The sequence below is a fragment of the Eupeodes corollae genome, chromosome 1 (assembly GCF_945859685.1).
Source record: "Eupeodes corollae chromosome 1, idEupCoro1.1, whole genome shotgun sequence".
In the NCBI taxonomy this organism is placed as follows: Eukaryota; Metazoa; Arthropoda; class Insecta; order Diptera; family Syrphidae; genus Eupeodes; species Eupeodes corollae.
The window spans coordinates 8,108,256-8,121,905 of record NC_079147.1 but is presented as its reverse complement, the minus strand read 5'-3'; the positions used below and the strand labels follow the sequence as shown (position 1 = coordinate 8,121,905).

The 13,650-nt window shown below is 40.1% G+C and overlaps 1 protein-coding gene across 1 annotated transcript in view; it reads left to right on the top strand.

The window, feature by feature from the left end:
• Positions 1-13,650, top strand: part of LOC129942246 (E3 ubiquitin-protein ligase HUWE1) — a 37,171-nt gene that overhangs the window by 13,274 nt on the left and 10,247 nt on the right. Inside the window, exons 6-8 of the mRNA XM_056051100.1 lie at positions 5,541-12,198; positions 12,256-12,451; positions 12,569-12,733. Of these exons, the coding sequence (XP_055907075.1) occupies positions 5,541-12,198; positions 12,256-12,451; positions 12,569-12,733 (7,019 nt within the window). The remainder of the gene's footprint in view (positions 1-5,540; positions 12,199-12,255; positions 12,452-12,568; positions 12,734-13,650) is intronic.

Sequence of the window (13,650 nt, the reverse complement as noted above, 5' to 3'; positions counted from 1 at the left end):
GGTCGTGTACTCTCTCGTTTCGGTGATCAAAATTGGCCTCCTAGATCGTGTGATTTAACACATCTGACATGTGATTGTCGAAAAACAAATGCATCCACAACGCGTGACTGTATGGTGTGGATTTTGGGCTGGAGGCATAATTGGGCCATATTTTTTTGAAAATGATGCTGGTCAAGCAGTGACTGTTACTGGTGCTCGATATCGCGACATGATTACACAGTTCTTTCTGCCAAAATTGGATGATATTGATGTGTCCAATATGTGGTTTCAACAAGACGGTGCCATATGTCATACAGCATGTGAAACAATTCAATTACTGCATGAGACATTTCCAGGTCGTGTACTCTCTCGTTTCGGTGATCAAAATTGGCCTCCTAGATCGTGTGTTTTAACACAATTAGACTTCTTTTTATGAGGTTATTTGAAATCACAAGTCTATGTCAACAAGCCCACAACCACCCGTGCATTAAAGGAGGATATTCAACGCTGCATCAACGAAATTCAGCCACATTTATGCAGAATGGTCATGGAAAATTTCAACAAAAGAGTGCGCATGTGCATGCAAAGCCGTGGAGGCCATTTGTCCGATGTGTTATTCCATACATAACCCTATCCTATGTACTTTACGAGTCAATAAAAATATAACTATCAAAAGACTAAAAACGGAGAAATATTCGATATACGAGGTGTGTTCATAAAGTACAAAAAAAAAACTTTATTTCTTCGTTTACACCAATGTGGTCCCCTTCAAAGTAGCCCCCCAGATAAAATACACTTATGCCAGCGTTTTTTTTCCAATCTTCGAAGCACTCTTGATATTCACTTTTTGAAATGTCCTCGAGCATTCTCAGCGATTCGGCCTATATTACTTTAATCGAGGCAAAAGGCCGTCAACTTTGGAAACAGGAAAAAGTCACACGGATCCATATCTGGTGAATATGGAGGTTGGGGTCGTGACTACGGTATTGTTTTTGGCCAAAAAATTACGAACAGGTAACGACGAGTGAGCAGGTGCGTTTTCGTGGTGCAAAAGCCATGAATTGTTTTTCCATAAATCTGAGCGTTTTTTTTCGGATTGCTTCATGCGAACGTGTGGCGCAAAACTTCAAGGCAGTACTTCTTATTAACCGTACGACCTTGTGGTGAGAACTTTTGACGCACTATGCCATTAGAATCGAAAAAAACAGTAAGCAAAACCTTCACATTTTATCAAATTTGACTTGTCTTTTTCGCTCTTGGTGACGTTAAATACTTCCAGGTGGACGATTGTGTTTTGGTTTCGACGTCATAACCGTACACCCATGTGTCATTACCAGTTATGACCCTTTCAAACAAACTCGGATCGTCGTTGACGTCATTTAACAGCTCCTGAGCGATTGTTTTTTTGGTCAAAATTCACCAGTTTTGGAATGAATTTTGCAACAATCGCCGAGCTCATAAAAACACGTCGAGCCTTAGCAACTACCACATGGTCGTCCAATTTTTTGTGCTCGACCCCTATCATCTTGTTTTATTCGCCAACAACTTCTTACAAAAGCATAAGACGGATGATTTTCCCAATAATTCTCTCGGATCATCATATTTTTAAAATATTTGTATTTAAACCAAGATTAATTTTTGTCAGAAGAAGCAATAAAATGGAATGATAATTCTAGAGCAAGTTTGTTCACTCAAAGTAGAACTTAACTTGATAATTTGTATCTTCAATCTAGTTACTGCCAGTTTGCTTTGAAATCGGTTGTCAAAAAAATATAAAATATAAATTAAAAATGAAAAATGTTTCGTGTTTGAATCTCTTCAGAACAAATACATTGAGTTTTATTATCATTGGCAAGTTGATTCTTTGCCTGCTGCAACTCAGTGGCTAAACGCTCCCAATTAATTGCAGTTATTCGTAGTACCGTCCGTCTTTTTATTTCCTATAATTCAACTGTACTACAATACGGTTCTAACAAGCCAATCTTCCTCTTTTGGTGTGTACACAATTTTTGCACTTTTTTCTTTATATCATTTAATTTCTTCAAGTTAATATGAATATGAATTAATAAAGAAAAAGCGTATTCAAAAATGTCAAATCTAAAATTGAGGCTGATATTTAGGTGACATCTTTCTCAAATACCTCGGGTAAAATATTATTTTGAAAACTGAAAGCTGGCCTACTTTTGAATATAAACTTTTAAGGTGAGAATTTAAACAGTAAAAAAACAATAACTGGTCGATCAAATTTAGAATTAAAACCAAATGCGAAGTTGTTCACATTTGGATTTTCAAGTTGAACAACAGCGAACAAAATCGCTAAGATTCGGAAGCCAACAAAATAGAGTTTAAAAATTTCTCTTAAACTTTCAAACAATAAACAGTTGTCAGTGAATTTTTGTTGGAGAAGGTCACCTCTGTGTTGTGCGTCGTTCGTCCCTTGCGCGTCTTGTTTGAGTCTTGTGTCCAGTCGTGTTAATTGTCTTACAAATTATTAAATATTACAAATATACATAATAAATAACAATACCAAAAAAAAAACAGCTTAATATAAATAACAACAATACAATAAAAAAATATGATAAGCCAAGCTCAGCATAGCACATTGAGTACCATCCTTCACTTTCCCCTCTTCTCTAACAATCGCACGGCTTAGAATGTGCATCAAATTGCATTGCGTTTTATAACCAGTGCAATTTATACTCAGCGAATTTTCTCTCTGCGTACTTCCATACTGTTTTGAACAGGTCAGCTGTTTTGGCACTGAGTGAAACTCAAGTAAATGAGGATACCGAATATATGGTCTTTGCACCAATTCTTTCTATAATTTCATGTGGTTTAAATTTTCCATAAATAAGCAAATCATTCTTTATTGCTTCCTTAATTGAAGCCCAAATTTAGACAGAGAATCAACTTCTCGTGAATTTGCTGCTCGGTCTGACTCCATTCAAAGAATTGTTTCGTTGTATCCTCGGACTGAAATCGTTTGTACGGGCGATTTCAATGTACACAATTCTTCATGGCTTCAACATTCGGGCCAGACAACATCCGAAGGTGTGTGTGCTGAGATCTTCGCTGAGTTGAATCACCTAACTCAGCTAGTCAACGAGCCCACTCGAATATCGGACGTGGTAGGTCGAGCAGAAAACACTCTTGACTTGTTTCTTACCTCTGACCCTGATAAGTACACTATTAATGTTCTATTTCCTCTAGGCACATCTGACCATTGTGTCATATCAGCAAATTTCTAGTGTCAAAACTCAAGAAAGAGCTCCTAAGAGAACCGTTTGGCAATACGAGAAAGCCAACTGGGACGGTCGCAATAATTAGTTTAGGATCTTTAACTGGTCAAAATGCTTCCTCGATAGTGACGTTGACGCCAGCGCAGATATGATCACAAGTTTGATTCTCCTGGGAATGACCTAAGGAAAACGCATGGTTCGATGCGAGCTGTAAAGAGGAATAAGTTCAAGCAAGTCAGGAAGGCCTGCAACGCCCATATTCGACGGACCAAATTTTTACATGACCAAATATTATGGCAAAAAATACTGCAATGTCCATGGCAGAAAAATTTGTTGGTCATTCGTAAAAAACATGAGAAATTCTTCTTCTTCGTTCCTACACTCGTTGTCAATGACACTCCATTTGTTAGCTCTCTCGAGAAAGCTAACTCCAGTGAGTGTAATGACTCCGCCTGTCAGCGATCGCGTTAGGTATTCTATTGGGCAAATCTATTTTCGCACTCGGACTGTTGCGAGAGTCCTAAAAGATCTCAACATACATAAATCTGCTGGTCTGGATGGTATCCCCGCTATTGTTCTGAAGAGGTGCTCTTAAACGCTGGTAAAACCACTGCGTAGCTTTTGCATCCGCCCTACTCCTCAGGTCTCGTTCCGAGCGGATGGAAAACCGCATCTATCCAGCCTATCCCTAAAAAAGGCAATTCATCCTCACCCTCTAATTACCGACCGATTGCACTCACGTCCCTTCTTTCCAAGGTCATGGAAACGCTTATTAATTTATCAGCTCAAGAAATATCTTGAAGATCGAAAGCTTCTTAATGACCGGCAATACGGCTTTAGCAATAGGTCCACTGGTGGTCCCATCGTTCATCTCACCGAACAATGGAGAAAATCTTTACATCGTTTTGGAGAAAGTAAGATTATTGCACATGATATTTCAAAAGCATTTGATAGGGTTTGGCATCAGGCTCTTTTATCGAAAATGCTTGCTTTCGGTTTTCACGACTCCCTGCTTCATTGGATTAGTAATTACCTTTCGGATCGTTCAATACAAATAGTATTGGATGGGTTCAAGTCTAAAAGCCACAAAAAAAATGCTGGTGTGCCCCAAGGCTCTGTTCTATCTCCAACACTCATTCTCATTTTAATTAATGATCTGTCTGCAACTTCTAATCCAATTCATTGTTTCGCTGAAGATAGAACTCTTAGCTTTTATTATTCGTTTTTAGACTTACATTCCTCCTCTTCGGACGTGGAACTGTAACGACAAAATATTATTAGTTCATTAAATTCCGACCTAAACAGCATTCTACAATGGGTATTAAAAAACCGCGTGGAATTTAATGCTTCGAAAACCCAATGCTTTCTTGTATCGTTAAAGCGAAATACAACCCCCTTGCCATTATCCATGGATGGCACTTGCATCGAGGAAACTGAACATCTCGATATTCTCGGTATGTGTATCACACCAAACACCTTTTGTGGAACGGTCACATACGCGATGTCGCCAAAAATGCCGCAAGATGTTTGGGTTTTCTAAGGCGATGCCAGAAGTTTTTCTCCCCCTCTGATCTGGCTGTTATTTACAAGGCTTATATACATACGTCCAAAGCTTGAGTATAACTCCCATATCTGGGCTGGTGCTCCTGCAACTTACTTAAGCATCTTGGACAGTATTGAACGTAGAGCATTTAGATCGATTGGTGATAATACCATCATAGGATCATTTACGTCGCTCGAACATCGTCGTAAAGTTTCCTGTCTCACCCTCTTTTACTATTATTTCAACGGTTTATGCTCTAGTGAAATAGCCAGCTGTATTCCTCCCCTTAAACAGTTCAACCGTAATACTCGCACTTCTACGATATATCCTCGAGCCCAACTTCGGTCGTACCTTCAAGTACAGATATTCGTTCTTTAGCCGTACTACGCGAATGTGGAATGCCTTACTACACTGTCTTTCCAAGGCATTGTAATATTCAGGAGTTCAAAATCAATGTACACCAACACCTCCTTTCAACCTCTCTCACCCTTTTCTAGTGCTCACACTGTGTCTTTACATAATAAGGGTAGTAATATCCCCTTAAATGTTTGCTTATTATAAAAAAAATGTACTGTCTATGTATTAACTTGCTGGATGTTGTCATTTAAGCATACGTCTCCGAGAGCCTATACACAATTGTAGCTTTTGAATACAAATATAAGGATCACACCAATAGAAGCAAAATTTTTACACTTGCAAAATATTAAAATTAAACACTGTTTCGATTTGCAATTATTTTGAATACATTTAACTATGTCCCCTTTCATTTGTTTTTATAGGAAACCTGGATCTCGTTTGTCAAAAATTATAGAGGTTACAGGAGCAGCGCTGTACCATGGATTCTTACCCACGCTAGTACGTGCTTGCATTAATCACCTAATATCCATTCAAGCAAAGGAAACCGATCTTGTTGCATCTTACTCAGTAATGCATCAATATACCTTTGCTTACGAAAATACCAATATAACCGAATTCGACATATTCAAGCAAACTAATCTGTTTCCACTATCACTGGCCACAGCATTATTTAGTTTCCTTTACCATTTGGCCTCGTATGAAGCTGGAGGCGAGGCTCTGGTGGCTTGTGGTATGATGGAATCCTTACTACGTGTTATCAATTGGCCGGGGGCTGATCTGGAGCATATAACCTTTGTGACAAGAGCAGTACGAGTCATTGACTTGATTACCAATATTGATATGCACACGTTTCACAGTAACAACGGATTGGGAGCATTTATTCAGCGACTTGAAACTGAAGTTCATCACTGTCGTCAAGACCAACAAGATGGCAAAAAGAAGAGAAGGAGGAGGACAGCTGAAATTGATTATACAAATAAACATGACATCAAAAGTCCCATTCGTGAGGGTGAAGAAGATTCCGATATGACCGATGCCGAAGGTATAAATTTAGAATTCGAACACGAAAGAGACAAGGACGAAAACGAAGATAGCAATATTTCATCAGAAAGCGATACAAAATCCCTGCACTACAATGAGCCGGGTTCCTCTTCTTCGAATGCAAGCACTTCTGGTTCGAAAAGAGAAACTGATTCCAATGAAAAGGATAAAAAGATGGCATGTGTAACACAACGAGCTGCTCTTCTGAAATCAATGCTTAACTTCTTGAAAAAGAGCATTCAAGATAGTGCATATAATAGTGGCATGAGAAATGTAATGGAAAGCAGCTTGCCACGTTCCTTGCGCAACATAATCAGCAATGCTGACTATTATGGTCCCTCATTATTTCTGCTTGCAACAGATGTAGTTACAGTCTATGTTTTCCAGGAACCGTCTCTGTTGTGCACATTGCAAGACAGTGGTCTAACAGATATAGTTTTGCGTTCACTTTTACGTAAGGAAGTTCCAGCTACGAGAGAAGTGTTAGGCTCACTCCCGAATGTATTTTCTGCACTGTGCTTGAATGCGCGCGGCTTAGAAGAGTTCTCTTCTTATCATCCATTTGATAGACTCTTTCAAGTCTTACTTTCGCCAGACTACTTGATAGCAATGCGTAGACGTCGCAGCTCAGATCCTTTAGGTGACACGGCAACGAATTTGGGCAATGCCATGGATGATCTAATCAAGCACCACCCAAGCTTGCGTACCGATGCCACCAAGTCCATAATAAAACTTTTGACCGAACTTGTTCGTATTGGAAGTGACCCTCACTTCATTTGCTGGCGAGCAAATAATAACAATGCCAAATCTGACACTGGTTCAGCATCACAGTCGAGTGCAGCTCGGAATTCCAACAAGGACAATGGGAACGGAAGTAGTGGCGAAGACGACGACGACGAGGAAATTTCATCAGCCTCTCAACAGAGGAGTTCAAATAGAAACGAAAACGCTGCCTCCAGCTCAAGAGCATCCTTTACCCAAAGTGCAACATACCAGCATTCTGGCAATACCCCCGAGGAGCGTGAGCCTGTTCCATTGATTGATTATATCTTAAATGTAATGAAGTTTCTCGATGCCATTATCAGTAATGGTACTAATGGAGAACACTGCCGAGAATTCGTTAGCCTTGGTGGACTGCAGCCGCTGCTCTCAATATTGTCACTGCCCAATTTGCCAGTTGACTCTCCGGTCACAACAACAGCCCAAGCAGTTGCAACAGTTTGCAAATCCGTTTTGAATCTAGCCCACGAAACAAAAGTAATTGAAGTAGCAATCGAACAACTTTCACAAGTTGTTGAAAAACTCAATCCTCTAGTTGTCCATATGAATTCTCCAGAAAAAAGTATCCTCCTTAAGGAGTTGACTAATTGTCCGAGAATGGAAGCTGGATTTTCCAACGCTGATTACACCCCACTGTTGCATGCAATGAGCGCAGTCCATGGATATGTTGTAATGCTAGTTCACATCTGTCGCAGTAGCCAGAATGATGTTCGTATGCTTCTACTGCGCAAATGGGGAATCGATTGTGCCAGAGGCAAAAAGCTCCTGCAAAGCTTGGTTCAACTGTATACATCTTTGGTTTGGGAGAGTACTATTTTGCTAGGAATGTGCTCAGAAGATAATGCAAATGCAGCAAAAGGCGCCGACTTCAATAATTATGAAGAGATAAATCGAATTCAAACAGAACTCAGAAGAGATACCGTTGATATTAATGAAGAGTCTTCAGAGCAAACTCCTCCACAAGTCTCAACCCCATCATCCTCAGCGACCACTACATCTGCAAGTGAAAGTGTTTCAACATTCGCAACAACCTCAACGGTTGCGAGCGAAACAATTACCCAACAATCTTCAGAGGCCAGAGTTGATATGGACATCGATGATGATGTTATATGTTTGACTCCATTCCCATCATCGTCCAATGCAATGGGAGTAAGTGATGTTACAATTCAATCTACGGTTGCAGGGAACGATGAGGCAATCTCAATTGACTCGACCACATCGTCTTCAGATTCAGTAGTTTATGTTCCAAATCGTGTTGACGCAGGAAAGGAAGAATCTGAAACTAAATGCTCATCCGATCAAGGTATTGGCGAGAAGATAGACGGCGACACAAAAAGACGTGAAAAGGGAGCTCCTGGACAATTGCGCTATATCAAAGCCCTACTGGCGGCATCTTCGAGGCTCGGACGAGCATTAGCTGAATTGTTTGGTAATTTGGTAAAGCTTTGTGTTGGCACACCTGGTCGCCAACGACGCACAAACGAACTCCTATCTACTGCCAACTTCCCATGCACAGAAGCAGGAGACATCGCGAGAGTGTTAAGTTACATACTAGTTAATGGCTTTTGTTATGAGAAGATAGTCTCTCCAAGTGTTCCAAAGCTTAAGTTGACTTTCTTGATTTGTTCAGTTGGATTCACTGGGCCCATGCTCTTTGATGAAAAACGCTACGCATTCCATTTAATGCTGTCTCAGTTTTGTGAGGAAGGAGGCCTTGAGGCCTTCTTTGATATGTTCAAATGGGCACTCTCCTATGGCTGCGCTGACGAAGAGAAGGAAAACTTTATCAAAGGCAATGAGTACGCAGAAGGTACTGGCGAATTCTTAGACGCATGGTTGTTACTGCTTGAAAAAATGGTAAATCCTCGAGCAATTTTCGAATCTCCGCATTATATAACTTCGCGGCCCACATCTGGACCAGCAGGCCAACTACTTGAATTCGAACCAGTCTTCTACATGGTGAAGGTTCATTCATTAGCTTTGAACGCACTCTCCGATATTTGGGATAAGAAACCACTTCCCAATTATGGCATTCGGATGGCTGAGTCTATAATGGCTATCATGAAGCATATACTTAAAAATGAAACGATGCTTCGTGAGAAGTACCAAAAGCGAAAAGAAGAAATTAAGAAGGTCGAAGAAGAAGGCGAAGCACGAAAGGTTTACAGAGATTCTGTTAAAAAATCTGTAAATTTGAATCATTTGAAGTTATTCATGGACATGGGATTCTCTGAAGTGCACGTAAGCGAGGCTCTCGCTGTCACAAATTCAGTAGAGCAGGCAACTGATTTCCTATTAAATCGACCTGAATCAAGCGGAAATGCTTCTGCAACTGCAATGTCACGATTATTGAGTTTTGAGCAAGAATTGGACGACGATGATGATGATGACAATGATGAAGAAGGCGCGGACAATAGTGAAATAGAAGTTCAGAGTCAGGACAAACCCGCAAACGTTGACAAACCCACATCTGTGTCAGATACAGAAGCATCACAACCTGCTCCACAGGTAGCGGAACCTGAATCGAAGAACAAAACAACTTGGAAATCAGTGCAGTTACCCGATGCAGTTGCAATTGATAACTTTTGTAGAGAAGCCTTGAAGAAAACGTTCAACACAATGGACCAGCTACCAGAAACTGTAACTTCTGGCGCTGACCTGTTGGCTGTTCTCTATAGACGTCACACTCCAGATATGAAACAAAAATTCTTGTTAACTTTAGTTCAGAATATTACAGATTGGGCGGAGAAAATGTTGCACAATCTTAAAGCTCGTGATGCTTTGAATTCTAGCAAACGTGAAGAAATACTTATAGGTCGCTATGGAATAAAACTATATATAAGGCTTAAGGTTGGTTGTCTGCTTCTTGACGATATCTACAGGGATATGCGTAAAACCTTTTGCATGGCCATTCGACATGAAAAGTCACTGAGCACTCTAATAATGTTGTTGCACAAAATTGAATCGATCTTACAAGAACACATTGCGTTGGGGGCACCTCCGATTACCCCCCGATGGTTGCAACATTTGATTGAATTCATTGATTCTATTGACAATGCTTGCCACATAATGCAGCGGAAAACAAATATGCTCGCAGTGACAACAAAAACATGGAAATGGTTCGATTCTCCCGCTGGCAAATGGAATGCATATTCAAGTTCCAACAACGAAATCATTCACAAAGCATTTGTGGCCGGAGAGCGATCAGTACGCATCACATGCGGTCGACAAAAATACACAATTAATTTTAACTGCATGTCCCAAGTAAATGAAGCCACTGGCAACCATAGACCGATTATATTGGGACTTAAAGTCAACGAAGTCACTGATGGAAGCTCAAAAATAGAATCTTCTATCATAACATCGGAAACTTCTTCTGACTCCGATTCCGGAGATCAATCAGAGGCCGCCGATCAAAGTGCTGTGAACACACGGTCGGCAGGTTCCCAGGCAGCAGCCGACATTCCCCAATCCCGATCCTCATCGGATGGTGGAAGTATTGATTCCATTGCTGTTGGTAATACCGAATCGAGTGTATCTGGATTGTTTGAAATCGATGACGACAGCAAGCTTGAAGGGGACATCGGTGAAGGATTGGAATCTGGTTTGAATAGAATAGTTCTTCATGAGGAGCCAACTGGTTTACAACAGTACGATACAGGAGCTATAGTGAGTTGTCTAGCGCGTTTGATGCGTCCCAAGTTAGCCATTGATTTGGATACAATAAATTCAATTTTGAAACTATGTGTAAAGCTTACAAAAGATGCAGAGAGTGCAAAAGTGTTTGCAAACAATGGTGGCATTAATCTCTTATTGAGTATGCGTCAAATGTGCGGCTACATGGGATTCCCCACGTATGCCATTTTACTGATCCGACACGTTCTTGAAGAACCTCAAACTCTGCTTGCGACTATGGAACGAGTTATTGCATCTCGTACTATGTCAGTGATTCCAAGCAATCATCGGGACTTAATTTTTGTCCTGCGTCAAATGAGCTCAGCTGTTTCACGTGATCCAAAGACTTTCATGCGTGCCGCCTCCAATGTTCTTCGCTTAGACAACATCATGAAGGGCAAATCAAATTGCTATGACGATACTCGACTTATAGTCAAGGCATCAACAATTGTTAGAAAAACGACAGCGCCAACACCATCTTCGAATGTTGACGACAATGTGGCAAGTTGCAGTAACTCGCACTCAAGCGAAAATGATATATCAACAAGCGTCATCAAGGACTTACTAAAGGCTCTCCTCTTGCCATGCATTCATTTCCCACCACCGGCAGCAGCGAGAACAGCGTACAAAGAAAAAACACCATTGACTTTTGGGGGAATTACATCTGCACCGAAAGCATCAACTTCAGCAACAGATGCAGGCTCCTTTGAAAAAACTCAAGCCGATGACAGCCAAAGTGACCAATGCTGTGGATGGCATGTTCCGAGCAGTAGTCATTTGCATGATAAGCCCCTACTAACCAGGTCAACTATTTTAAAAATTCTTGCCGATGCAGTTCGATCCTACCAGACATTTGCTCCCAAATTGATCACCGAACATATGTACTACGCCAAAGATAGTGTTCTCATAAAACAAGATCAGTCGGCGCTATCATTTATTCTTGACAATTTTTTGCCTCTCAAAGAGAACTGTCAAGATCGTGAGGTGAGCACAATGGCTCGTGTTCTGATAACATCACTCTCAGACTGTGTCGACCAACTTTCAGTTCAGAACACCGTAATAACTGAGGTCAAGGCTGCAATAAGACGAGCTCTTATATTACCAGAATGTTCGGACAAGCACATGCGCTTACAAGTGTTTGTGGGGCTCTTGCCAACAATGATCGATAATCCGATGCCGCTGAATAAAATAACACCGCATCGAAATGAAATTCTTTTGATACTCTTGCGCAAAGGAATAATGACAGATTTGTCGAAAATGATTTTACATCTTGATCTTTCCAATCCAAACTCTGTCACAACACTAAATGCTGTCCTCAAACCAATGGAAACACTCCTAAGACTTACCATCTCTCCTGGATTGTCAGCAAAGAAAAAGACATCCCAGTTACAATGTGATCGGCGCAGCCGTGATCAGCTTTTAAATGCCGCACAGGGTTCGGGCAGTGGAACCACCACCATACATACATTATCAAGACGATCAACCAATGATTTAGATGCAGATCATATAATCCTAGATGTGATGGCCGATCGTCCACGAGCTTCTGGTTTCTTTTTCTCTGGCGATTCCAGAACAAGCGAACAGGTTTGCGAAATTACAGAGTGATAGTGTTTGTTACTTATATGTTATTTTTCTTTAAAGTTCAATAATATGTTCGATGGTATTCTGGGAAATGATACAGAATATTTTAATGATGGAGTATTTCGACATCTTAATGTAGGCTTGAATGATACAGAAAGCCCAAATGCTGATGTCGCTTTCGAGACGAGCAGTGAATCAAGTGATTCGGAATCGAATGCATCTGAAGACAACGATGAAAGAGATGGTGATGATGATGGTAAGTCATTATCAATTTAAAAAGTATTTATTTAAATACGTTCAAAAAGAACCTCTTTTTAGCAACTCACTTTTCAAAAGTTTTTTTTTATTGATTTAATGAGGATTTTGTTTACAGATGGAAATGAAGAACATGGAGAAGAACGCAGTGAAGCTGATGCAGATGAAGAAACCAGACAGTTTATTGAAATTTTTGACCATGCCTATGCTCCAGATCAGCCGAGAGCTTCTACAAGTGATCGTCGTTTAGACGGAGTTCCTATAATTCGTTATACAGTTTCATGTAAGTAGCAATGAAAATGTTTTCTTATCCGTTTCTATAATAAACAATACCCAGTGGATAAGAAATTATATAATATATTAATTCTTCAAACGATCTAAATCAATGGTTCAAGTAAATATTTTATCAAGAAAATTATTGCCTTAACAAAATATCCACAAACTATTATTAACAAATTATTTAGGGAAAGTATAAATCGAAAACATGAAATATACATTTTCGCAATTCATTTTCTCTTAGAAAATGTATAGAGAGTGTAAAACTCTATAACCATTTTGTTGTCCTGGTAGATGATGAAATTGTCTTGTATTTCAAACTCAATGACACTGGACCCCAAACGTTGTTTTAAAATATTGATGTTAGCCAAATGATACTTTTTACCTTTCATAAAATGTTAGTTCCGAACACCCCATCCGTATAGCCCGACCTACCCCCATGCTTTATTTATATTGTGCGCGCACTCAAGGGGATATGAATACCCTTATAATGATTATAAACAGTGCGAGCAATTAGGAAGGGAGAATAGGATTGGAAAGGAGATACCGATGCACATAGGTTTTGAATGCCTGCACATTGTAATGAGTTGGAAATATTGAGTCTGGTAAAGCATTCCTCATTCGTGTAGTGCGACTAAAAAAAGAATCTCTGTACTTTACAGTACGTCCGAAATTCGGCTCAAGTGTAAACTGAAGGGCATTCCAAAAAGAACGGTATTACGGTTGAATTGTTTGAGGGGAGGAATGCAACTGGCTATTTCATTAGATCATTGCTTATGGAAGAAGTAGTAGAGATACAAAAGTTTCAGTTAAATAATGGTCACCTATCAATTTTAGAGCTCCTTTTTTAATTCTGTCCAAGAGGCTCAAGTGTGTTATTGGAGAAACGGCCCAAATATAAGAATTGTACTCGAGTTTCGGACG